A 26,010-nucleotide genomic window follows, 5' to 3' on the forward strand; every position below is an offset into this window, starting at 1 on the left:
CTCATTGGCATCAGGACACCAATCTTTGGTTCCAAAACATATGGTAATAGTAGTTCCCGAAGTGACGGTGTCAATAAAGGGTTACAGTTCAATAATTACTTACCAGATTGATTATTTGGTGGTATCATGGCCAGTGAGGGCAGTCGAGGTCAAAACACAGACCACGACAATCCGCACTGAACAAGGGGACCATAACTCAAACTGATCTCTTGGTATATATATGAATTTCAGATATACTATCTTTTGCTAATCCCAAAGTTTGTTAAAGAAGTATGTGATGATTTTAATATTTATTTATTAAGGTTTTATTTATTTGACGCATACATATCTTTGGCTTTTTTTCATTAAAAAATTGACACCGGGCTATCAGGAAGCAATATCTAATCTCCATCTCCAGCGATGGACATTCAGATTCATACATTCATTTATTTTTATTTATTGGCTACTACTAGCATACATATCAAAACAACTATCTATGTAATTATCTTATATTCATCATGCAATGACAACATAAGTGTTTCAAAATCTGTAGAATTTTCCAAAAGTACAACTTCACAACACAGTAAGGACACAAAAACTCACAACTTCAGAATGCACGTGAAATAACACGAAACACTAATGGATTTTTTATTTATATTGACAATAAGTGATAAGTAGGGCGCAAGTTCCATACCAGGAAACGCTAATCGATATCATTGCGACCTAGAGTTCTCATTAGTTTACGAAACTAAAGGCAATTCACTTTAAAAGTGGCGTGAGCCAAGTATTTATGTTTACCATAATATTCAATTTTTACCCTCTCTATGCGTTTATGAAGATTATCTGTTAGTGTTTCTTTAGCAATAATACTAGTAAGAAAACCAGCTAACACAAATTTCATTGCAGGCAGATTTTTACTTATACAGGCATTCACCATATAGCGTTTTCGGTCTTTTGTCAACATCATATCATACAATAAAGGACGACTGGCGTCGACTAGCAGGCCATCCCAATCTCGTATTTAAAAAAAAAAGTATTGGAAAATCTTTCGCCATCATAACCTCCAATTTCTACAAAAAATCCATTTTGTTTTTTATTCAACAACTTGTCAATGAACTTGTCCTGTCCATATTGTAACCAGCTTATCACATTTTGTTTGACTCCATCTGGGTGTTCCAGTTTATAACTTCCGTTTCCTTTAACTATAGCTTTTGATTCCAGGGATATTTCTTCTTTTGTGTGCAAGCGAGAAAAATAAAGTAGGAATAGAATAAATAACAGCAAATAAACAATCATAACGCAGCGTATCGAAACGGATTGCATCTTCTTTTCTTCTGTGTTTTAAATATGTCTTATATATACAATAAAAAAAACACTACAAAATAAGAAATTTATATAAAAAAGATGAATCCTTGAGTTTTGAGGGACTGCCAGCACCCCATATTTAAGATCCGTTAAGTAAAATTGGCTGAATTGTGTGGTCAAATATATGAATTAGGTTGAAATTTATATGTCATGTGGTCTGTGGTAGAGCGTTGTCTCATTGGAAATCATACCACATTTTCTTATTTTCTTTTTTTACTTATTCTTTCTTGAAATAATGATTTCCCTGAAAAGCATTAACGAAAAAGTTTGGTTCTATGGGAAGAATCATTGAAATGTTATTTTTCTTAATTTTATTTTGCAACCCGGACGTCGATCATTGGTAGTGAGTCCAAGGGTGGCATACACATGCATTCGTTTATTGAGCACTAATCGTTATATATTTGCAAACTTAGTTACTTACTTTTTGTACAGGCATTTATATTTCAACTATTACATTTCGATAGTACATTTAGATATAGATATGCAGGTTGTGTAAAATTACAGGTTTAGAAAATTGAATTTTCTATTGATTTTTTTTTCACTATTTCTCCACTCGGGAGGGGTAGTTTATTACTTTAAGTATGTCCGATTCTGAAGATATTAATACTTTAGAAAAATTTATTGATGAAATCCATCATGGAATCATGGAAAGAAATGTAACTAACATTAAACCAAGTTTACTGAATGCATGAAATATAGATACAGCAAATAATACAGGTTCAGAAATGTCTGAAATAGAAAGTGAATCTGATATTGGCCATGAACCATGTCAATATAAAAAAGGTAAAAGAAAACGTGTACATAGTCAACTCGTATAGTAGTGTATTACAGTATACTGTGAAAAAGGTCCCAGTGAGAAGACTAGTTGATAGTCCAAATCAGCCCAAAAAATATGTATTGATTGTGTCTAATAGAGACAAAAGTAATAACACTACGGTACATTCAAAGACTCTTAAAACTATTTTTCAGTATAGCAGAGCTACCTCCTAGAGTAATAATAGGGTTTAAAAGTCATTAAACAAAATTATTTGTACCAAAACTCACTTAGTGTTTCAAATACCAGGGCTTTGGACACATGCAAAGGGAATGCAGAAATAGGATCAAATGTGTAAGGTTAGGGTAAGACCACACAGATAATGAATGCAATCTAAAGGTTAAATGAGCCAATTGTAAAGTTGACCACTCAGTTACTAGTAAAGACTGTAAAAAAAAATAGAAAATAATAGCATTATAAAAAAGGTGTGTCAAGAAAAATGCTCAAATAAAGAAGCAAGAATGTTTTTGTACAATTGTTCAAAGACGATTTTAAAACATTATGCAAAAATTTTATGAAGAATATGTGCCAAAAAAAAAATAGCAGAAAGATAAAGGTAGAGTGTTGTACAAAATCTTTCCAAGAATTAATTGATACATAAAAATAAAAAATGTCAACAAACAAATAAAGACTGATTTATAAATTAAGGACTGGTTTTATAGCGCGAAACAAACATCTGTAAACGGCAAGTGTACTGCTGGTAGCACATACTCTTTATTAAAATACGAAAGTTGAATACAATATGCCTCATTGGCATCAGGACACTAATATTTGGTTCCAAAACATATGGTAATAGTAGTTCCCGAAGTGACGGTGTCAATAAAGGGTTACAGTTCAATAATTACTTACCAGATTGATTATTTGGTGGTATCATGGCCAGTGAGGGCAGTCGAGGTCAAAACACAGACCACGACAATCCGCACTGAACAAGGGGACCATAACTCAAACTGATATCTTGGTATATATATGAATTTCAGATATACTATCGTTTGCTAATCCCAAAGTTTGTTAAAGAAGTATGTGATGATTTTAATATTTATTTATGAATGTTTTATTTATTTGACGCATACATATCTTTAACTTTTTTTCATTAAATAATTGACACCGGGCATCAGGAAGCAATATCTAATCTCCATCTCCAGCGATGGACATTCAGATTCATACATTCATTTATTTTTATTTATTGGCTACTACTGGCACACATATCAAAGCAATTATCTATGTAATTATCTTATATTCATCACGCAATGACAACATAAGTGTTTCAAAAATCTGTAGAATTTTCCAACAGTACAATTTCACAACACAGTAAGGACACAAAAACTCACAACTTCAGAATGCACGTGAAATAACACGAAACACTAATGGATTTTTTATTTATATTGACAATAAGTGATAAGTAGGGCGCAAGTCCCATACCAGGAAACGCTAATCGATATCATTGCGACCTAGAGTTCTCATTAGTTTACGAAACTGAAGTCAATTCACTTTAAAAGTGTCATTGGCGAGAGCCAAGTATTTATGTTTACCATAATATTCAAATTTCACCCTCTCTATGCATTTATGAAGATTATCTGTTAGTGTTTCTTTAGCAATAATACTAGTAAGAAAACCAGCTAACACAAATTTCATTGCAGGCAGATTTTTACTTATACAGGCATTCACCATATAGCACTTTCGGTCTTTTTTCAACATCATATCATACAATAAAGGACTGGCGTCGACTAGCAAGCCATCCCAATCTCGTATTTTAAAAAAAAAGTATTGGAAAATCTTTGGCCATCATAACCTCCAATTTCTACAAAAAAATCCATTTTGTTTTTTATTCAACAACTTGTCAATGAACTTGTCCTGTCCATATTGTGACCAGCTTATCACTTTTGTTTGACTCCATCTGGGTGTTCCACTTTATAACTTCCGTTTCCTTTAACTATAGCTTTTGATTCCAGGGATATTTCTTCTTTTGTGTGCAAGCGAGAAAAATAAAGTAGGAATAGAATAAATAACAGCAAATAAACAATCATAACGCAGCGTATCGAAACGGATTGCATCTTCTTTTCTTCTGTGTTTTAAATATGTCTTATATATACAATAAAAAAAAACACTACAAAATAAGAAATTTATATAAAAAAGATGAATCCTTGAGTTTTGAGGGACTGCCAGCACCCCATATTTCTGATCCGTTAAGTAAAATTGGCTGAATTGTATGGTCAAATATATGAATTAAGGTTGAAATTTATATGTCATGTGGTCTGTGGTGGAGCGTTGTCTCATTGGAAATCATACCCCATTTTCTTATTTTCTTTTTTTATTTATTCTTTCTTGAAATAATGATTTCCCTGAAAAGCATTAACGAAAAAGTTTGGTTGTATGGGAAGAATAATTGAAATGTTATTTTTCTTAATTTTATTTTGCAACCCGGACGTCGATCATTGGTAGTGAGTCAAAGGGTGTCATACACATGCATTTGTTTATTGAGCACTAATCGTTAAATATTTGCAAACTTAGTTACTTACTTTTTGTACAGGCATTTATATTTCAGCTATCACATTTAGATAATACATTTAGATATAGATATGCAGGTTGTGTAAAATTACAGGTTTAGAAAATTCAATTTTTTATTGATTTTTTTTTTGTACTTATTTTTTTTTTGTGTATTTCAATGCTTTACATGCTATAATTGTGGAGAAACTATCCGCTTAGTTGATTAAGCAGAGAGGAATTCAAATCAATTAATCGTATATTATACGTATATAACGATCCAGATTTTTACCAATACCTTTTTGGGCGGGGGCGTTTTATTCCTCTATTTGGTATTTCTGGTTATCGAAAATGTAGAACAATAATTTAGCCTGTTTTATGTCTTTTCACGGGACTGAATATCTGTCTTATGTTTGTCGGCGGTGAACATTGTCGTCTGCCATACATGTGGTTTTTCAATTGCAGTAGAATATAAAATTGAAATATAGAGAAGCGTGACTTCAATCTGATAGCTTCACCCCAGACAACAAAAGGATCGAGGCCCAGGACAAATTTGACCAATTATTACATGGCTCAAGGTCAATGGATTGTGTTATTTAATATATCGTCCCACAACAGTGCTTCGACAGGTCTTGCAGGTCACTGTCGGTATCACGGTATACGCAATCAAGTTGTTGTTAACCCTTCCGGTGATAGTTGCTACACTAGTTATCTCTCTGACTTCCTGTGACATCAGTACAACGCTTAACTTATCATGCGGATGCAACAAATTTCCCGATGGCTGTTCTTTGTTAGAAGACTTAATTGATCCAAATCGGTATATTATAATAACGCCCTAGAAAATGCAGCAAATCGTGCGAAGACCTGCCGATCTGAGGGTTATCCTTACTCTATACACTGTAGCAAATCGGACGTAAACCACTTTTAATAGCATGAGACGTGAGAAGCTCAATTGGTAAAGTTTAAGCGTTGTCTTTTTATTCTAATTTTTGGAAAAGACAATACTGCAAACCAATGCAAAAAAAAATATCAACAAAAATAGTTTGTTTGTAAGACATGAAACCAATTAGAAAAAAACATGATAAATTCAATCACAATTTTAATTTCTCACAACTGTCTAAATATCTTCAAAATCTCTTTGTAATCATATATGAATACAAATAAGTCATACTTCCATGTTTGATACTAAAACTTCTTCCTTATTTATTTTTTTCACAATGGGTATTCCAACATATCCTCATTTTAAATGTTCAAATGACCATTGTGGAAATATGTTGGAATCTTTGACTACTTAAATCTTCATTTCGCCGGCGATATGATGGCCTGGTTTTACAATTTACATACATTATATATACAATCCTCGATGCTTGTTGTTTAAATGTCTCCTCTTTTTATTTTAGTATTGCTGAAAAATATTACAGATAATAACTAAAGGTCGACCATTTATTTCCAAGTGATAAAAATATGGAGTTAAAAGGAAGGTATATGGGTGCTATATCATATATAACATTTATTTTAATTATTGCATGGATTTTTATTCCAAACAATATTGTACAGTCATTTAGTAATAAAATAAAAATTGGTTTGAATACTTTTGGAAACCGACAGAAGGCAATAAAAGTACTCCTACATGTACCTCCTACGGCTCCTTTGGAAATAATTCGTAGTGACTGTGGTCAGTTGTGTAACACATCGAGTAAAGGATCACATGGACCATATTTTAATCAAATCAAGGCAAATATTGACTGTCATGCGATATTCAGAAACAAATTTGTAGACCGTGGTCATGGGCTACCACTTGCACCAAAATCAAATCCAAAAAAATGGTTGAAAACACCATGAACAATCGTATACCAGTAACGTATTGGTATTTTGATAGTCAGTATTTAGGTAAAAAAGCCAAATCACCTGTTTGGTCAGAGAAGGGTATTGAAGACTTGATAATCAGTGCGAGGCAAGGTAGATTAGGCGGTAACTATGGTGCTGGAGAAACAAATGCTCTTAGAGATGCTATGAAACATGCACCGGGTATTGTTGGTGGCACAGTAATGGTGATAGGTTCTGAAAATCCATGAGGTTGAGGCATGCGTATTAGAAGCAGGTGTGCGCGAAGTATTGACAGTGGAGTATGGTCGTATTTCATCTCAACATCCAAAAGTAAAAACCATAGTTTGATTTTCGTATGCGTTATCTAAACAATACTTTGGGAACATTTGATGCCATTGTTACATTTAGTTCTATAGAACACTCGGGGTTAGGTAGGTATGGTGACGCATTAAATCCATGGGGAGATATAATAGCACGTGCATGGTGTGTAACTTAACCTGGAGGCTCCCTTACTATAGGTGTTCAGTATGATTATGATAATGAAATCCTTAGATTTTACGCTGGAAGATGGTACGGTAAAATAAGATATCCATATTTAACTACAAATTGGAAACAACTCTACAGAGGCAAAGGCGTACAGCGTGTTCATGTTTTCACGAAATAAAAATATTTTTTAGATACTCTTAAATACTTTTTCATTGTTTGTTTTCTGTCGGTGCATGAAAAACCAAAAACAATGTACTATCTGCATCATTGTTCAGTGAAATAAATGGATCAAATACGGGAAATAGGTCAATCAGAACCACTCTCCTTATCCCCTTTGCTCTCGGTGTCAATTTTTAGTGATGAATAAGCGTTACACAAAAATTACGACAAAAAGGGCGATTTTTCACTTTCGTTAATTTTTCTTTATTGGACGGTGATATAAGAATAAGAAGATGTGGTATGATTGCAACTCTCCACAAGAGACCAGATGACACAGAAATTAACAACTATAGGTCACCGTACTGCCTTCAACACTGAGCAAAGCCCATACCGCATAGTCAGCTATAAAAGGCCCCGAAATGACAAATGTAAAACAATTCAATCGAGAAAACTAACAGCATAATTTATGTACAAAATAATGGATGAAAAACAAATATGTTACACAGCTTCAAAGGACAACCACTGAATTACAAGTTTGTGGCGCCAAAACCTCCCCCTAACCTGGGACAGTAGTGTAACAGTACAACATAAGAACAAACTATACAAATCAGTTGAAAAAGGCTTGTGACTTGGATAGAGACTTGTCTCATTTGCACTCATACCACATCTTCTTATATCTATTAATTCATCAGATGGATAGAAATAGAAATACATCTAACAAAAACACAGAGTGGACGTGGACGGGTACTTATGCATCCACACAACATAAAGGACACTAAGTACAGAGTAAGTAAGTACTAAGTAATCGCAGTTACATACAGCTAGATCAAAGCCAATCAATAACAACTAATGAAAAAAATCATGTATCTTAGACTAAAATATCAATCAGTACACATCCAACATCCATTGGATTTAGTGTAAAGACGTCATAAACAGTAAGAGAAAACACGACCTTGTACAATGCCAAGATACAGGTATCGACAGCTTGTCGAGCCATGAATGTCATCAAGATAACAGTAAGTGTTGTTGAATTTATCAATTAAATGCAGTTTAGACGGATCTTTACTGAATTTGGTCATAAACTGTGATTCATAGTACAAGAACAAGTCTGTTATAAAAGGGGCGCAATTGGTGCCCATGGTAATACCTACAACCTGTCGATAAACTTTTATTTCCAAAATAAATACATAAATATCATCAAGGTGGAAATTAACAGCTTCAATCATCTCATCACACCTCCAGTAAGTATATCTAGCCTATGTAAATACTTTTCTCATTAGAGAAGAACGCTTTAAATGAGTTGCAGCAAATATATTTCAATTCAAATTAACCAAACCATCATTTGATTAAATAGGAAAACTTTAGTTTGATAATATTGTGTGGAAGTGTAGTGTAAAGAGTTGAAGTCAAAACTGTCAACAGAATCAAAAGGACCATCAAAAGCACGTAAGTTTTTTAAAACATCCAAAGATATTTTACACTCCAAAAAATAGTTAATTCCACTATTTTCATATATTTTATCACAAAAATTAATGATACGTTCTTTGATATTAGTTAAGGAACTAGCTAAAAGAACTGAAAGATTAGTTGTAGAACACTTACTAAAGGCCAAGATGAAACGATATTTTACTGGGTGTAGTTTTGGTAACCCATACATAGTTGGGACCTTCAAAATTATTGATCAGAAGATAATTTAAGCTATGATGTGGTTACGATATGTTTTTCTACGGTATGACTCTATGTGGAGTGCACGGACTTGAATGTAGATGAATTTAAAATGTCATTCTTAAGAACGTCCGAGTATTTACGGCATACCACCACAATATTAATGGCTGCGTTGCCGGCAGGTTTTAACACAAATCACTTTGCGAGTTCTTGAAGCTATTATTTTTATTCTAGAAGTAGGCGTATTATGTACTCTTTTATTTATTTCTGAATTATTTTCAAAATGTGATATTTTGATATCCACAACATTCATATTTTTTTTTTAAAAGAATCAAGATTTTTTTTTCAGATTTTATTTAACGTTTACACCAATTTTTATAATACGATGAGAGAGCGTCTTTTGTGACCTGACGACACTGTTTCCATTTCTCAGCAGTAACATACCCTCTGCCCCATCGTATGGTGTTTACATATCTCAGTTGATACGTTATGCTCGTGCATGTTCACACTATACGGACTTCATATACAGGAGTGTGCTACTTACGCAGAAACTGCTCCAACAGAGTTATAAGTAGAAAAGATTAAAAATGACGTGTATGTGTTCTACTTCAGAAACATTGTCGTTTTAGTGGTCGTATGTCATATCGTAATGCTCCTCCTTTATTAATAGAATTGAGTATTCATAGCAGATCTATGATGGGTTCTGTTGAATTTGTATATATCTTTCAAGGAATCGAGACAGTTAAGAGCGAGACATTTCGTCTGGTCGCCTTTCTATTTGTCGAAGACTATCTGTATGCATCAAGAGGTTTAAATTTGTTATTTATGTTGTTGGGCTACTGTTCCATTGACGTATAACCCACATCTGATTCTCCTTCTATTACACACTTCGCTATCCGTGTACACAGCTTGCTGAAAACAAAATATAGATCTGGTAGCACTTATAAGACATATTGTTGGGACACCTGTCTATTGTTAAAGACTAAACGTCTTCCTCTGCATGTCTTTTGGTTATTTCTGTAGTTGGGTTGCTGTCTCATTGACGTTTACCTCACATCTCCTTTTATTCACACATCACTTAATTTTCCGTGTTGACTGATGACTGATCCTTTTTTTGTTATCATATTATCAAATATGACAAAAATTAATATTGTGGAAGATTGAACACCGTTCCTGAGTAACTGCGATAACCACCAGTTTTAGGTAGACAAATAAGTGTTCGACATTTCGATGCAGTGTTTTGAGGATTGTTGTGTTTTTCTTTGGTCCTGGTGTTTTCTGTGTTTCTTCGGCTGTTGTATGAAACTGCGTCATTGTCATCTTCTTCCTCTCGTCAACCAAGGAAAAGATAACTAGCTTGTTCAAAGCTAAGTAAAATAATGAAAAAAAAACTCAGATATCGATGTGTATGTGTGCATATGTGTTTGTGAAGTTCAAAGTTTTAAAGTGTACATATGGAAAATGTACATTGAAGAATTACATTCATGATAAACAAATTCAAAAAGAATTTATGTAAATAGATAGCAATTCAAATTCACCATTCCAGACCTGACTGAAGTTATCTCATTTTTGACGCTTTTATATCACATTTATATATACTTTTCTGTATGTTGTTTTTTAATTTAAACTAATATCAAAAACTAATTGCAGTAATGAGATCTTCACACCATTTGAAAACAAAACGAACAAATTATAGCATGCAAAGCATTGCAATACAAAAGAAAATTATTGTACATGTACTTATTTTTTGGATAAAGTTTTAAGCCTTGTCCTTTTATTCATATTTTTGGAAAAGACAATACTTAAAACCAATGAAAATAAAAAAAAAATAAAAAATAAGATTGTTTTGTAGGACATGAAACCAATTAGAAAAAAAAACATGATAAATTCAACCACAATTTTAATTTCGCACAACTGTCTTAATATTTTGATAATCTCATTGTAATAATATATATATATATATACAAATTTTCTAATGTGCCAATCTTCAATCAATACGTGACAAATTGTCTACTTAATTAGCATTCTGGTTTTCTGAAAGCCTTAAACGAGAATATTATGTACAACATCTATCATAAAGTTGTAATGCAAAATCATGGCCAAGTAAATTTGGAAAATATTGGTCCAAATACATGCTTATCTCACACTTTCAATAATTCAAATTCATTTGGTTACGTGTAGCTGTAGTACATAGCAGTATCAAAAGTGGAATGTGTTGTCAGAGGATGCCTACATTTACCAAAAGTTCTTGATGTTGATTGGTTGAATCGTATGTATGACTCCTTCACAGTATTTTTTTTCTTTCATAATACTAATATTTCAACTATTTAGGAAGTCCAATTTTAACTAGTATTATTGCCAATTGTTAGATTTTATAATCAAAATGTACATACAAACTGTAAGTTAATTTCACTGCAACATGCCGATTTCTTACAAGAAAATTGCACAGTTTGATATGATTTCCTTCTTTGGACAGCGCAAACCACATTTTCAATGTCTAGTATAAGTTTTTATTTCCTCCGTCAATGAAGATGCAGCTGAAGCAACCAAGAAAACAAATTTTCTACGTGTGTATAAGATAAACATTTGAAATTCAACTTTTAATTAATTAATTTTCTTATTTTGTTTTCTATTTATGATTTATCGATTGACTTTTTTAGGAATAGTTTAATGTATGTTTGTATCTTTTTTTTTTTTTTTTTACTTCTGTTGATGTTAATCATGAAATTACAAACAAATAACAAGAAAAGACGGAAGAGTTTTTTTTCGCTGTCAAATAAAATGTTTTTTGAAATATCGAGTTTCGCTACCTAAATTCTTATAAAAGTGAATCTCGTGTGTATTGTTTCATTTAAACATTTTTGCATTTTTTTTATATAACAAAAAAAAATGAACAAAAACAAATATGTAACACATAAACAAACGACAACCACTGAATTACAGGCTCCTGACTTGGGACAGGCACATACAGACGAAGTTGTCGTGTATTTACGATAAAGACAAAGTTGTATTGGCTTCATGGTACTAACGAAGTTGATTTGGCTTGATGATACAAGCAAAATTTGTATGGCTTTCTAATACCGACGAAGTTGTTTTTGCTGAACGGTATAGTCAAAGTCGTTTTGACTTTATGATACTTTATGATAAAGGCAAAGGTGTGTTTACTTTACCATCAAGTCGACGTTTTTATGTCTTTATGGTACTGACGAACTTGTTTTAGCTTAACGGAACAGACATGGTTGTTTTAAATTACGGAACAGACGATGATATTTCGACTTTAAGGAACAGGCAGAATTGCGTTTGATGTATGATTCAGACGAAGTTGTTGTGACTTTATGGTACAGACGAAGTTGTTGTGACTTTATGGTACAGACTAAGTTGTTTTAGCTATATGGTACAGACATAGTCGTTTTAATTTACGGTACAGATGGAATTGTGTTTGTTGTAGGGTCTAGACGAAGGCGTGTTTTGGATTTAAGATATAGACTAAGTTGTTTAGACTTGATGGTACAGACGAAGTTGTTGCAACTTTCCGGAACAGACGAAACCATTGTGACTGTACGGTACATACGAAGTCAAAGTGGAAGCATGTTAAGGCGAAGCTATTGTGTCTTTAATTACAGACAACGTTGTTGCGGCTTTATTGTTTAGACGTCGTTGTTGTGACTTTACGATACAGACTAAGCTTTTGTGGCTTGATTGTTTAGACGTGGTTGTTGTGACTTTTCGGTACAGACGAAGATTTTGTGGCTTTATTGTTTAGACGTGGTTGTTGTGACTTTACGGTACAGACAAAACTCTTGAGGGTATATGGTTCAGACAAAATTGATGAGGCTTGATAGTACAGACGAAGATAATCTATTGTGACTTTATGGTACAGAAAATTTGTTTAAGACTTGATGGTATAGACGAAGATGTTATGGTACAGACGATGTTTTATTGGCTTTACGGTACAGTAAAAGTTGTGACTTTAATTGATGGTACAGACGAAGTTGTTGTGACTTTATGGTACAGACGTAGATGATGTGATTTTACGGTACAGACGAATTGTAACTTTACAGAACAGACGAAATTGTTGCGACTCTGTTATATACGAAGTTGTTGTGAGTTGACGGAACAGACGGAGTTGTTGAGATTTTATGGTACAAATATATCTACATGGCTTTATTTTACATAAGAAGTTGTCTTGGCTTTATTGTACAGATGATGCTGTATTGGCTTTACGGTGTAGTCAAAGTTCTTGTACCTTCAAGATGAAGTTGTTGCGAATTCAAATACAGACGAAGTTGTTGTGCATGTATGGTAGAGATAAAGTTGTATTTACTTGAGGGTCAAGTCGAAGATTGTATGATTTTATGATATAGACGGTAATCAGAGACTTTATGGTACAGACGAACTTGTTTTGGCCTTACGGTTATAATAAGTCGAAGTTGTTGTGACTTGATGGTACAGACGAAGTTGTTTTGGCTTGATGATACAAGCAAAATTTGTATGGTTTTATAATACCGACAAAGTTGTTTTTGCTGAACGGTATAGTCAAAGTCGATTTGACTGTATGATACTTTATTGTAAAGACAAAGGTGTGTTTACTTTACCGTCAAGTCGACGTTTTATGTCTTTATGGTACAGACGAACTTGTTTTAGCTTAACGGTACAGACATGGTTGTTTTGTTGTACGGAACAGACTATGATATTTCTACTTTAAGGAACAGGCAGAATTGCGTTTGATGACGAAGTTGTTGTGACTTTATGGTACAGACGAAGTTGTTGCGATTTTATGGTACAGACGAAGTTGTTGTGACTGTACGGTACATATGATGTCAATGCGGATTGATGGTACACTACAGACGAAGCTGTTGTGGCTTTCTGGTTCAGAAAAAGGTTAATGTGGATTTATGGTACAGACGAATATGTTGTGACTTTATGGTACAGACGAAATTGTTGAGACTTGATGGTATAGTCAAAGTTGTTGTGACTCTATGGTACAGATGAAGATGTTGAGACTTTCAGGTACAGACAAAGCTGTTGTGACTTTATGGTACATACAAAGTTGGTGTTGCTTTATGGAAAAGACGAAAATGATTTGGTTTTGTGATACAGCCAACATAATTTTTGCTTTATGGTACAGACGAAGTAGTTGTGATTTAATGTTATGCTGATCTGTAGAGGCCTTTCCTCTTTCGTGTATGTTCTTTACTACTAAATTGCTGAATTTCGTCAGTGATCGTTATTGTTATATTTCAATGTTATGTCATTTTTAGAAGTTTGTTTGTATTGCGGATATTTGAAACCTTCTTCTTCTTCTTCTGTAGTAACAAGTTCGTTGTATTATTGTTTGTGGACAAAATGACCATTTGTAACTTTCTTTTCAACAAGTGAGGGCCATTGAAGACTGTTCATCATGGATGTATAAACACTACTGGTGATGTGGTAGTTGTTACATACATAACGGACACGTCTCTGTACCGTTTCTATAATATATAGAGACTGCATTAACTATGTTAATTCCTTTAAGAAATGCCTGGTGGATTTTCTTTATGTCTTTTTAATTATACATGTATATTTCATTAAGATCAATTCCATGATGTCCGATCTAGAATACAGAAAAATCCTCTATTTTTTTCATTTTTTCCATGGCCTGATACTTAAATTATCAACAAAGTTCGAACGTGATAAATATTTCAATTATGATCATGATGAGTTTCCATACTTTCTAAATTTAATTGTTCAAAGTATGTCAGGTCTTCGTTATAAAGAGAAGATAACGTTGGTGTCAGGAGGGTCTAGAGGAATTGGCAAAGGATGTGTAGAGGTTTTCGGTAGGTTCAGTTTGTAATTTTATTGACTAAAAATTCTACAGGCATCGACGAAACAAATTATGAACGGTCATTTTCAAATTGTATCCTACCTTGGGATGATACTCAGTAAATATGGCATTGTAATATTTATTCTTATGTTTTTTGAATTTTTCAGTTGAAAATGGTGCACATGTTGTTTTCTGTTCAAATGATGGTAAGGATTCTATACTTTATTTTTATAAGCACCTAACGTAAGCTACTCAGTATACATGTGTATATATCGTAGATCCGCGATATGTTTGTAAACAAAGCATTTTACGGAAAGCAAAATAAGTCATAATCCTCAAGTGATTTACAAACTTTTTAAATTTTGTTTCTAAGCACACTTTTGTCAAAGCGAGTACTTAATCGATTGATTTTAATATATTTTACAATAAATTAAGACACCCACCATCTTGTGTATGTGTGTGCAGGTGGGGGTGGTGATGGGTTTGGGTTCGGGAGCTATTTTTTCAATAAGATCCAGGAACATGTTCTATATTTTGAAACTGTATGTGGAATTTATTTTTTTCTGTAGATTTCAATGGAAACAAACAATTTTATTCACTTTTCTTCTAAAACAAATATTTTTTCAAGAAATGTACTAGAATCAAACAATTTATTTAAAAAAAAAACATATCCTGACAAGTTGAAAGATGAATGGTTGGTGCCTTAGTTCGCTAGTTCTAACAAACGAATTTTAAAGGTAATTAATACTGCCAGTACAATATAATTCCTTAATTTTGGTACAATAAATTAATCTTCTCATGATATATACAGTGCCAAATATTTCAAAGCATCATACGTGCTACTATTGCATTACAACGTGACCTCAAGCAAAGTAAGCACCACATTTTTATTATCGATTTGGTTATGCTCAGTACCGTGACTTGAGATATTGTTTTAAAAAAATGACTAGTACAAATATGTAAAAAGAAACTTCGCACACTATTCAATTAATTTTTTTATTAATCATCGACAGAACTTTTGTTTTTCTTTTTTAAAATATTTTATATGATAAACATAATAAAATTGAATAACAATGCCACCCGAAGGGTTAACTTGATTGGGAGTATAGAAATATAGTCATCACTTCTCCCATTCGGCAGTAAAATCCTTGCCAAAGAGTATCGTCAGTTTGGTGTTATTCCTACATTCGTATAATGACAGTTTTGAGTATTATTTATGACATGACACGAATGATCTCATCATTGACAAAATACCCTTTTATTCACAGAAGAAGAAGGTAAACATACAGAAAGAGATTTGAATTCTAGGGGACCAGGAGAGTCATGCTTCATATATGGTGACGTCACGAAAGAACCTGACATCAAGGTTAAAAATGTTTACAAATGTACTAAATACAGAGACGAACATGAACAAATTATTTGATCAAATTATGGGCAAAATTGTTGCAATCAAACAACCAGTTTAGGTTTCGGTTTTTAAATGAAACTGGTTTGGTTTACCATTTCAATATAAAATTGTCGTCGTTTTATCATTGTGTAATATATATCATAGCGTATGATTGTTATTTCACATTGATATTTTTATGCCCGCGCCTCAGCGCAAAGTTGGTTTCCGTTCTCTAACTTTAGTTTGCCTTTACCAAATGTTATCAAACTTATACACAATGCTTATTACCACAAAACACAGATCAAGTTTGAATTTTGGTGGCGTCATTTTAACCGTTCTAGAGTTATGCCCTTTACAAATGGACAAATTGCTGATTGTTTTGTTTCCGTTCTCTAACTTTAGTTTGCCTCAACTAAATGTTATGAAACTTATACACAATGCTTATTACTACAAAATACAAATCAATTTGAATTTTGGTGGTGTCACTTTAACCGTTCCAGAGTTATACCCCTTTACAAATGGAAAAATTGCTGAATTTTTCGTTTCCGTTCTCTAACTTAAGTTAGCCTCAACCAAATGTTATGAAAATTATACACAATGCTTATTACCACAAAATACAGATCAAGTTTGAATTTTGGGGGTGTCACTTTTACTGTTCTAGAGTAATACCCCTTTACAAATGGAAAAATTGCTGAATTTTTCGTTTCCGTTCTCAAACTTAAGCATGTTAAGTTTGCCTCAACCAAATTTTATGAATCTTATACGCAATACTTATAACCACAAAACTCAGGTCAAGTACAAATTTGGGTAGCGTCACTTTTACCGTACTTCAGTTGTGTCCCTTTATAACTTTATATGATATGCAAACGGGGGCATCATGTGTGTCCCATGCACACATTCTCCATTTATTTTAACAGAACATAGTTGAGAAGACAATTGAAAAGTATGGTAGACTAGATTGTTTAATTAATAACGTTGGAACACGTAAGTATTTTGCCATTCAGTTGGTGTTATCTTCCATGACACCAATGAAACCTAATGTTAATTGGCAGACAGTTGTATTTAAATTAAAACATGCCACTTTGATGAAGGTTATTTGGTCCCTCCCTAAGTAATGGTCCATTGATTTCGAAACTTTTGCGTATTTTTCATGTTACATTTGCGATACATATGTATGTGTAACAGTTGTTTTACAGCAAAATGACTTGAGTGTGTAGGTAAAGGTAATATCTTTGGTTAGATTGCTTGCTAGCTGAACCTTGAAATCATTATTAGGTTAGGTATACTACCCTCCTTTAAGAGTAGACTAGTCCGACAGATAACCAATATATCTGTCTGTAGGACTAGACTACTCCGAAAAGAGGGTAGTATACCTAACCTAATAATGATTTCACGGTTAAGCTAACAAGCAAGCTATATAACCAAAAATATTACCTTTACCTATACACACTCATGTCATTTTGCTGTAATTAACTCACAGCAGGTCGAATGGACCCTGTACCTAAAAGTTTGAATTGACAAACAAATATCATGCATTCACAATATTAATCTAGTGTTAAAAACTAGTTGTGCACATGCTTTTTATCCGAAAAAGTTCTAAACTAAATAATAATTAGAAGTCGATTTCACACAAACAAAAACTTACATTGATCGTAAGTATACTGAATTGTTCATGACTTACGATCGATTTTGAGTTATTTTGTGAAACCGACTCCTGCAGCAAAAGATATCAGACCGCCACCAAAATCCCTATTTTTTAATACTAGTTCACTCTAGTTAAAAATGAAATGTCCAGGAGCACGCGGGTACGGCACGTTGGGCTTCAGAAATTCTCCAAAGTTTTCAGAGTGGTCGGATACATATCCCAGGACTAAATGGTCGACATGTTTATTACATATAATTCTATTTTACACTTATTTCAGACATCTTGGATTTCAAATCACATTAAAACATACTTTTGGTAGGGGACTATATGTATATACGGATAATACGCATCATGTGAAATATCATCAAAACAGTACTTGTGCTTTATGACAAAAAAGAGCGTTGAAAACCTTTCATTGAAATACACTTTGGCCGTTGCAATTCATTAAAGAGTAGAGTTGTCGATGAGCAGAACTTTTGATCGGAATGAACGTCCCTTTCATTTTCATATTGTCAGTGTCCATTTAGAAATTTTGAATACTTCATATTCTCTTTACTATAAGGGAGCTACCATTTGATTTTTATGGGGGGGGGGGGGGGGGGCTAGGATGAAATTTTGTCCTGCATTTTTTGAGCTGTAATCTCTGTCCTGCATTTTTATTTTTCACTCTGTTCGGTCCTGCCTCTTTTTTTTTAGTTTATCCTGACTTTTTTTTTTTTGCAAGTGTCATCCTGCCTTTTTTTTTTACTCAAAACTCCTGTCCTGCCTATTTTTTTCAAATTTCATCCTAGCCCCTCATAAAAATCAAATGGTAGCTCCCTAAGAGAGAGGCAGACGATACCAAAGGGATTTTCAAACTCATAAGTTGAAGACAAACTGATAACATCATGGCAAAAAACGAAAAACGACGAAAAGACAAACTACAGCATACACATTACAACATAGAAAACAAAAGACAAACTACACCATACAAAACACAAGATAGAAAACAAAAGACTGAGCAATACGAACCCTACAAAAAACCGGGGTCGATGCCAGGTTCTCCGGGAGGATAAGCAGATTCTGCTCCACGTATGGCATCCGTCGTGTTGCTCATGTATGTACGAATTCGGTGATAAGTGTCACATTCGAGGAAAAGAGAACGGGTTCCTATCCAAATCCGTCTTAATCTTTGAAACAAATATTCCATAACAGTCAACCATCTCGTGATGGCGTTCGTAAAATTTTCGAAGATAATTTGAAAACAAAACGTTTTCGCAAATGAATGAAATTATATATTTTTTTTAATTTGTTATTGCTTTTTAAATATATTTAGATCCTCCCCCACATCCTATTGACGAGTTTTCGGCAGAAGATTTTAGAAAGCTTATTGACCTGAATGTTGTTAGCTACTTCCTTTTTTCTAAGGTAATTTTATTTTGTTTTCTTCGTATTGTATGTGTATAAAATTGTTTTTCAAAAAGTGTTAACACGTCTCGGTAATGATTATTTATTATTGTGTACTTGTTTTATTAATTTTAATACGGTATCATTGCTTTCTAACGACCGTGATAAAAATTCAGACAATAACAGACTCTAAATTAAACACTTTTACAACGTAATTCATTTCAGTATGCGCTCCCTTATTTACGATTAACTGAAGGAAGTATAATAAACATAAGCAGTTTGGTTGGTAACATTGGTCAGGGTCAAGCAGTCACATATTGTGCCACGAAGGTAAATAACATTTTACGAAATGTGTAATATTTATAATGCAACATTTTAAAAAATTCTTTGGTTTTATTTCAAAACGTTTTGAAACAAGGGTTGACTTGGTATAGAAATATGAACACGTTGACTTCTCCCTTACGGCAGTAAAAAAACATGCATTCTGTTGGGTGTCCGTTTGGATATTCGTGACGTATAAATAAGCAGCAAAGTGCGATATGAATAGTGATTGTAATTCAGATTACCACTGGTGTTGGGGAGCGCCTTGCTTCTACTTATTGTAGAACTCTTGCCGCAAATCTGTGAGGGGTTCGATGGTTGACTTCTATCCTTATCCAATATACACGTACCTTCTATTTTAAGTGACAGTTCCAATTTTCCCGTCGTTCATCCCGATCCAAACACTTTCCAGAACCTATAAATGATGTATTTTAAATGTTTATCGTCCTAAGTATGCATTCCATTTTTTGGTACTGGACGTTAGGGAAAGAACAATCATCTCTTAACAAAACACCTGTCATCGTTACGATAAGTATGAATGGTAATAAAGAAAAGAGTATAACACATAGTTTAGCATTAATTATTGGATTCGTATACGTTTGTTTATTTCCGGAACGCAATTTATACATTACAACATTATGATAAAGTTTTATGTCTTCCTCCCCTGGACAATTGTAAACAGCATTGAAAAAAAACGCTTAAAAAGAACAAATTTGACTAAATCAAAGCGCAAAAAAACTAAATCCATACCTAGAAAAACCAAGATAACGTTTACATCTTCATTAAATAAATTAATTTTCTAGCAATAAAAAGTGAAGTTTACTCATCAGTTGGTTCAGTTATCTACATGAATATTAAACCAACTAAACAAAATATTTTAGGGAGCAATCACTTCGATGACAAAGGCTCTAGCAATTGATGAATCAAAGTATAATGTTCGAGTAAACAGGTAGGTGAATGTTAATAATGTTCGAGTAAACAGGTAGGTGAATGTTAAATAGTTGAAAAAAAAACTTTATTATTTCATGACAGTCGTATAACAATCAGCAAGGACTTAGAAAAGTTCTCCGAATGTCGGGTCCCAAATGCTTTATAACTTCGTACTTGACTTGGCCTTTTATTTATTTTTTTATTTTGTTTATTCGAACGTCACTGATGAGTCTTTTAAAAAAGTATAAGCCTGGTATTTTTGATGGATTTTTGTTTTCTATATTCTCGGTACAATGCCGTTGCAGCTTTAAATACTAGAATATCGTTTGTTTACGATTTAATGTTTGTTCATCTATGTTCGGAAGGTTTCGGTTTTATATTCATATGCTTTCGTTTTAACAGTAGTGCGTTGTAGCCTCCATATGTCTTCTTTTTCTGTTTTTCAGTATATCCCCTTCAAACATATGGACTCCATTGTTTGATAGTTATTTGAAAACCTGCCCAGAATCCGAGGAAGTAAAGAAAGGTTTTGAGAATAATCAGGTAACTGTTATATTGTTACGTATATTAAATTTCTTCTATATTTATTCCAATGTCCTTATGTAAGTTTGAGTTTTGATTATCGACGCTTTGAAACTACAAAACTGCAAAAAAAAACTTAGAAACTTATCAATGGACATTCGAACTTTATTTAGATCGTGACTTGGTTGGATAAACTACGGAGCTCTGTTGGTCTCATAAGATAAAGAATTTTATTATACTTCACGTTAAAATGCCATATTTTGATTGGTTAGTACGAGGGAGATAATTTACTCTATCCCATGGCTGAGAGGGAGACAATTTTTTTGAATGTCACCCTCTCGTCCAGACCAATCAAAAATCGATAAGTTAAAGACAATGAATTGAAGTTACATCAAGTAATTAAAGACAATGCTTAAGTTCTACGTTTTGGCTCAGATTTTATTATTTGACTGTCAAAATAAAAAAATAAACATCTTGCTTCACTTCTGTTGATTTTTCTAATACCCGTAACGTTGTTATGTACGTGACGTCATAGAAAATACTTTCAAATAAAATGCATCCGTAAAAGACAATAATAAAAGGACATTCGGTATAATAAATTAAATAACACATAGCTGAGGGTGATAGATCAGATTTTTACCCCTCGAAAAAGCATTGTCAACCTTGGCTTCGCCGCGGTTGACAATGTTTTCTCGGGGTAACAATCTGCTCTATTACCCTCTCAGCTATGAGTGATTTATATAGTGATTTTTAAAGGCAATTGCTGATGATGTAAAGTCTAGCGCTGAAGATCTTAAGTCCAGCGATGTAGCGATGGAGACATAAGCGCCGCAAATGAAAAGTTCAGTACAACTGACATGGCAAATTCTACTGTAATGAATGAACGTGTACCATTATGGGTTTTTTTTCAAAGTGTAAGAAGAGCGTCAAATTACATATATTAAAATTTAAAACTTTGGCATCAAATGGAATCAATGAAATGGTGTAGTTCTAATTTGCGCCGTGCTTTTCATTTTGGTTATATTTCAGTCATATTATTACGCAGTCTCACTTGCTATTCCTTTACCTTTGTCAACTCTAAAAAAAAATAATTGTACCAGTTTTAATCGCAGGGTTCTATTCATTTGAAATATCTAAGTAAGCAGCTACGTTCAATTACTTAACCTTTGTCAAAATTCATTTTTGCTTTTTTTTATTATCAAACTGCTATTTATTTGGGATGTTAAATACGCAGACTCTGTTGTAATTACTTTAACGTTGTCAAATTTGAAATATTTTACCAGCTTAGATCGGTCAGTGCTGTTCATTGGGAATTTATTTCAACGCTGTCTTTGTTGTAACATCCTTAACTGTCATCACCTTTGAAATTTTAAAAATGTACAAGTTCATATCGCACAGTACTATTTTTATTAGAGGCATATCTATGCAGACTCTGTAGTAAATACCTATATAAGCTACGTCATTTTTGAAATTTTAGAATTGTACAAGCGTTTTAGTGTTCGGTTTTAATTGTATAAGTGCAAGATTGTTATAGTTAAATCAGAATAGATTGATATGATTCATTTTACATCTGACATAATCATACTGATGAAGGATAGCTGTTATCCGAAATATTTATAGATATTTTCATTTGATGTTTCCTTTTTTATTAATGGTGTTGTTTTGTACACTTTTTCGGCGTTTATATAATTTATTTATTGTGTACATGTATCGTTACTCGTAACGATCCAGCGCCCTCGTAAGAAAGATCGTTGACTAATATACAGACGTTTTATATATATAGATTCTTACATTGATACCAGTTGATTATCGGATTTATCCAATCGAGATAGTTAAATTATCAATTTTAAAGTCCGAGCCTCGGCGAGGACTTTAAAATTTATAGTTTAACTATCGAGATTGGATAAATCCGATAATCCACGAGTAACTATGTAAGAATCTGTTTCTCTAATGATTAAAACATAAATTTTCTTTTTTTTGTTCCTTTTTCAGTTATTGGGACGATTTGGTACAATACAGGAAATTGGACAGGCATGTTTATTTTTAGCTGCTGACGCAACATTCTGCACAGGAACCGAACTTAATTTGAGTGCTGGTGCTGAACTGAACTATGCCAACAAAAATATGAGACCGAAGGCATCATGATACTTATTTATTACACTTTATATAGTTACTGTATACTCAGAAAACAATTATGCAATAGGTATTCGGAAAGGATATTAGTAAATATATACAAGAAGTTTACTTTTACAACATATTGAATATGAGTTTATGATAGGAATATGTCAGCTTATGATGTTCAATAAATGAAACATTCACATCTACATTTGTATTTTTAAAAATGACGAATAAAGTATGACGTCACATAAGAAAAGGACAACCGTCGGAAAATGTTAAAATGATCGATCATGGAGAGGCATGTAAAACATTTTTATTCATAATAACTTTTTTATCACAATAATGAAAATAACATTATATACATTCTGTGTGTCTGAAGCGCTGTTCTGTATTTACTTTCACCAGGAACGCTTGAATCCAAACTATTGAAAGCCGAGGATGTATAAATACTTTACAAGCAATATGACCAAAAAGGACCTTGAAACAAAAGTCAAAACAATCTATGGATAACTTTGGCAGAGGGAGTTGGAACCTTAGTTTCTAGTACGAATTATCTTTGGTCCGGTTGTTGTCTCTTTGACATATTCCCAATTTCCACTTAATTTTATATAAATGATCTATATCTGATTCACGACTTATGCATACAATTATGGTGGTGGTGGTTGGGAGGCATAGGCGGATCCAGGGGGGGGTGCACCCCTTTCGTACGAAAAACTTGGTTGATTATATAGGGAATAACTGAAGCGTGACTAGAGTGGCACCCCTTTATATCAGTCAGCGCCCCCACCACACCCCCCCCCTTACAAAAAGTTCTGGATCCGCCACTTGGAGGGTGATTTAATCCTGAACTTCATTATTTTTGCATTAGTTGAAGATAAGATAATCATTATTGCCACCTACTTTTAATTTAATATTCTAAGATTTGTCGATATGTTATGCAGAAAGAAATATTAATGCAAGAGAGTTTATTATACATGATATCTCTGGAGATTTATGCAAATTTAAGTTTATGGTATTTATTCGTAAAATTTCTTATTATTCGTCCATCGAAGACAATTATATGAAATTTGAAGAAAACAGAAGATGGTTTTTAAACATTCTGATAACTGATGAAAGTAAATCCAGAAAATCTCTTCGGATGGATGCAATTTATAAAGAGTCGTTTTCATTTTTTGGCATTTAGGGGCAGTTATTTGCAAGATTTTATGGAAGTAAACAAATTGAAAACAGAGGTTTTCACTTGGTCATTCCTCAGCATGCATCATTAAATGTATGGTATTTTTTATGAGGTTTTTAAGCTGATGTATTTGATATTCATAAAGAATGAGATCTAATAGTTTTTAACTCTATAAATACACAATTACAAATGAGAATAAGTTTTTTACTTGGTTAAAATTAACAATGACGACTACAATTTGAAAGCTATAAAAGTAAGCAGAAAACAACCAATGTACTCTAACAGTATACTTTGCTTCATCTATTGCTAGAACATTTGTCAAGGAAGTAATAATAATTGCACCTTACTAGAGAGGCGAAAGATACCAAAGGGACATTCAAACTTTGAAAGTAAAACAACAATCTGAAAACGCCATTGAAAAACAGGAAAAACGACCAAAATACAAACATAAGTATACAAAACATAAGATAGAAAACGAAAGACTGAGCAACACCAAACCCATAAGAACGAAACAAATTGTGGATAATACAAGAGCATTATTAAAATGAGTTATACAAACGAAACGCACACCTGGTGTAGTAAATCATAGGCCTGATTCATTTGATGACTTTTAAAATCTGGATCAGTACAACTGCTGGTCTTCTTAGGTGTCAGAAGCCCTATAGTGCACACTTCGTGTTGACATGAAATGTCATTGATAAGATCATTTTATGTACTAGTAACTTTTCTGTTTATAAAATGTTGTATTTCTAGTAGTGTTGTCAAATTGTACACTTTTGCCTAACCGGTTACTCGTATAATCGTTCGACCGATTAACCGGTTAACCGGTAGTTTAAGTTAATGTTTGAAGGCCTTATCAATAGTATCCTACACAGAAGAAGATGTGGTATGAGTGTCAATGTGACTACATTCCATCCAAGTCATACATTTACGTTTTTATAATACGATGAATTGAAGTTTGGCCTTTGGTTTTATAAGGCTTGTCTGTGAAGATTCCTGTCGAAGTTTGTTTTTTAATAATCAAATACACGGTATCAACTATGGCGTTTGTACTAAATTCAAATTGAAAAATAAAAAAAACGTCTTGATCTCGTAGAATTGAATATGTCTGAAACCGATGATTCTTCCATTTTGTCTTGTTGTCTCCGAAAATAATGTGATGTGTTTCAATTAAAATTGATTAATCCTGATATTCGTACCATCAAGTATACATTGATTACATTCGCGTTGGTTTGCTTTTTACAGTTTTTGAGTTAGCATTTAGTTTAAAGTATGACAAAGACTTGCACGACAGAGATTGCACATTCAGATGTAGGTCTACACCATATAAGATCAAAAATGAAATAATGAAGTAAATCGTAAAATTTAGTCGTATCACTGATTAAAAATTACTGTTAAAAAACGTGAAACTAATTATGTTTCCTTAAGATCTTGCCCCGAGCTGAGAGACAAGTTCTAATTAATTTTAGATTTTTGGATTAACAATACCAATCAATATACTGGACAATTGATCCATCAAATTAATTACCACGACGAAAATTTTTAAACTATTTCATGATTTTAATACACATTTATATCAAATCTATTAAAATTTTAAAAAAAAAGTCCGGTTAACCGGTTAGCGTTTTAGGTATTCGGTATTCGGTCGTTCGAACGGTTAACCGGTTAACCGTTGACAACACTAATTTTTAGGATTACAAATGACGACGGTTATATGTTCCAACTATCGTAAACACAATCTGTCCTCTTCATAACAATAGAACATCAACAAATGTCACCGAACACTTGTACTTACATTAGAAACACGACGGATGTCACAAGTGAAACAGGATCTGATAAGCATTCTGTAGCACTTGATATCAACTATGGTTATTTTATGGAGTTCGTGTTACTCAGTCTTAAGTTTTCTATGTTGATTTTTGTATACTGTAATTTGTCTTTT

The 26,010-nt window shown here is 33.1% G+C and overlaps 1 protein-coding gene across 3 annotated transcripts; it reads left to right on the forward strand.

Annotated features, from left to right (window-relative positions):
- Nucleotides 1-14,482: 14,482 nt before the first annotated feature.
- Nucleotides 14,483-23,097, forward strand: LOC139481530 (L-fucose dehydrogenase-like). Of its 3 annotated transcripts, none has more exons than XM_071264923.1 (9): nt 14,489-14,595; nt 14,750-14,788; nt 15,851-15,948; nt 16,887-16,953; nt 18,930-19,021; nt 19,226-19,330; nt 20,203-20,270; nt 20,698-20,794; nt 22,766-23,097. In XM_071264923.1, the coding sequence occupies exons 1-9, from the start codon at nt 14,511-14,513 to the stop codon at nt 22,916-22,918; spliced, it is 804 nt and encodes a 267-aa protein (XP_071121024.1). In that variant the 5' UTR covers nt 14,489-14,510; the 3' UTR covers nt 22,919-23,097. The 3 variants fall into 3 exon arrangements, with proteins under 3 accessions (XP_071121026.1, XP_071121024.1, XP_071121025.1); XM_071264924.1 differs by having other exon boundaries at nt 15,854-15,948; XM_071264925.1 differs by lacking the exon at nt 14,750-14,788 and having other exon boundaries at nt 14,483-14,595.
- Nucleotides 23,098-26,010: the final 2,913 nt, after the last annotated feature.

Source organism: Mytilus edulis, chromosome 7 (assembly GCF_963676685.1).
Source record: "Mytilus edulis chromosome 7, xbMytEdul2.2, whole genome shotgun sequence".
In the NCBI taxonomy this organism is placed as follows: Eukaryota; Metazoa; Mollusca; class Bivalvia; order Mytilida; family Mytilidae; genus Mytilus; species Mytilus edulis.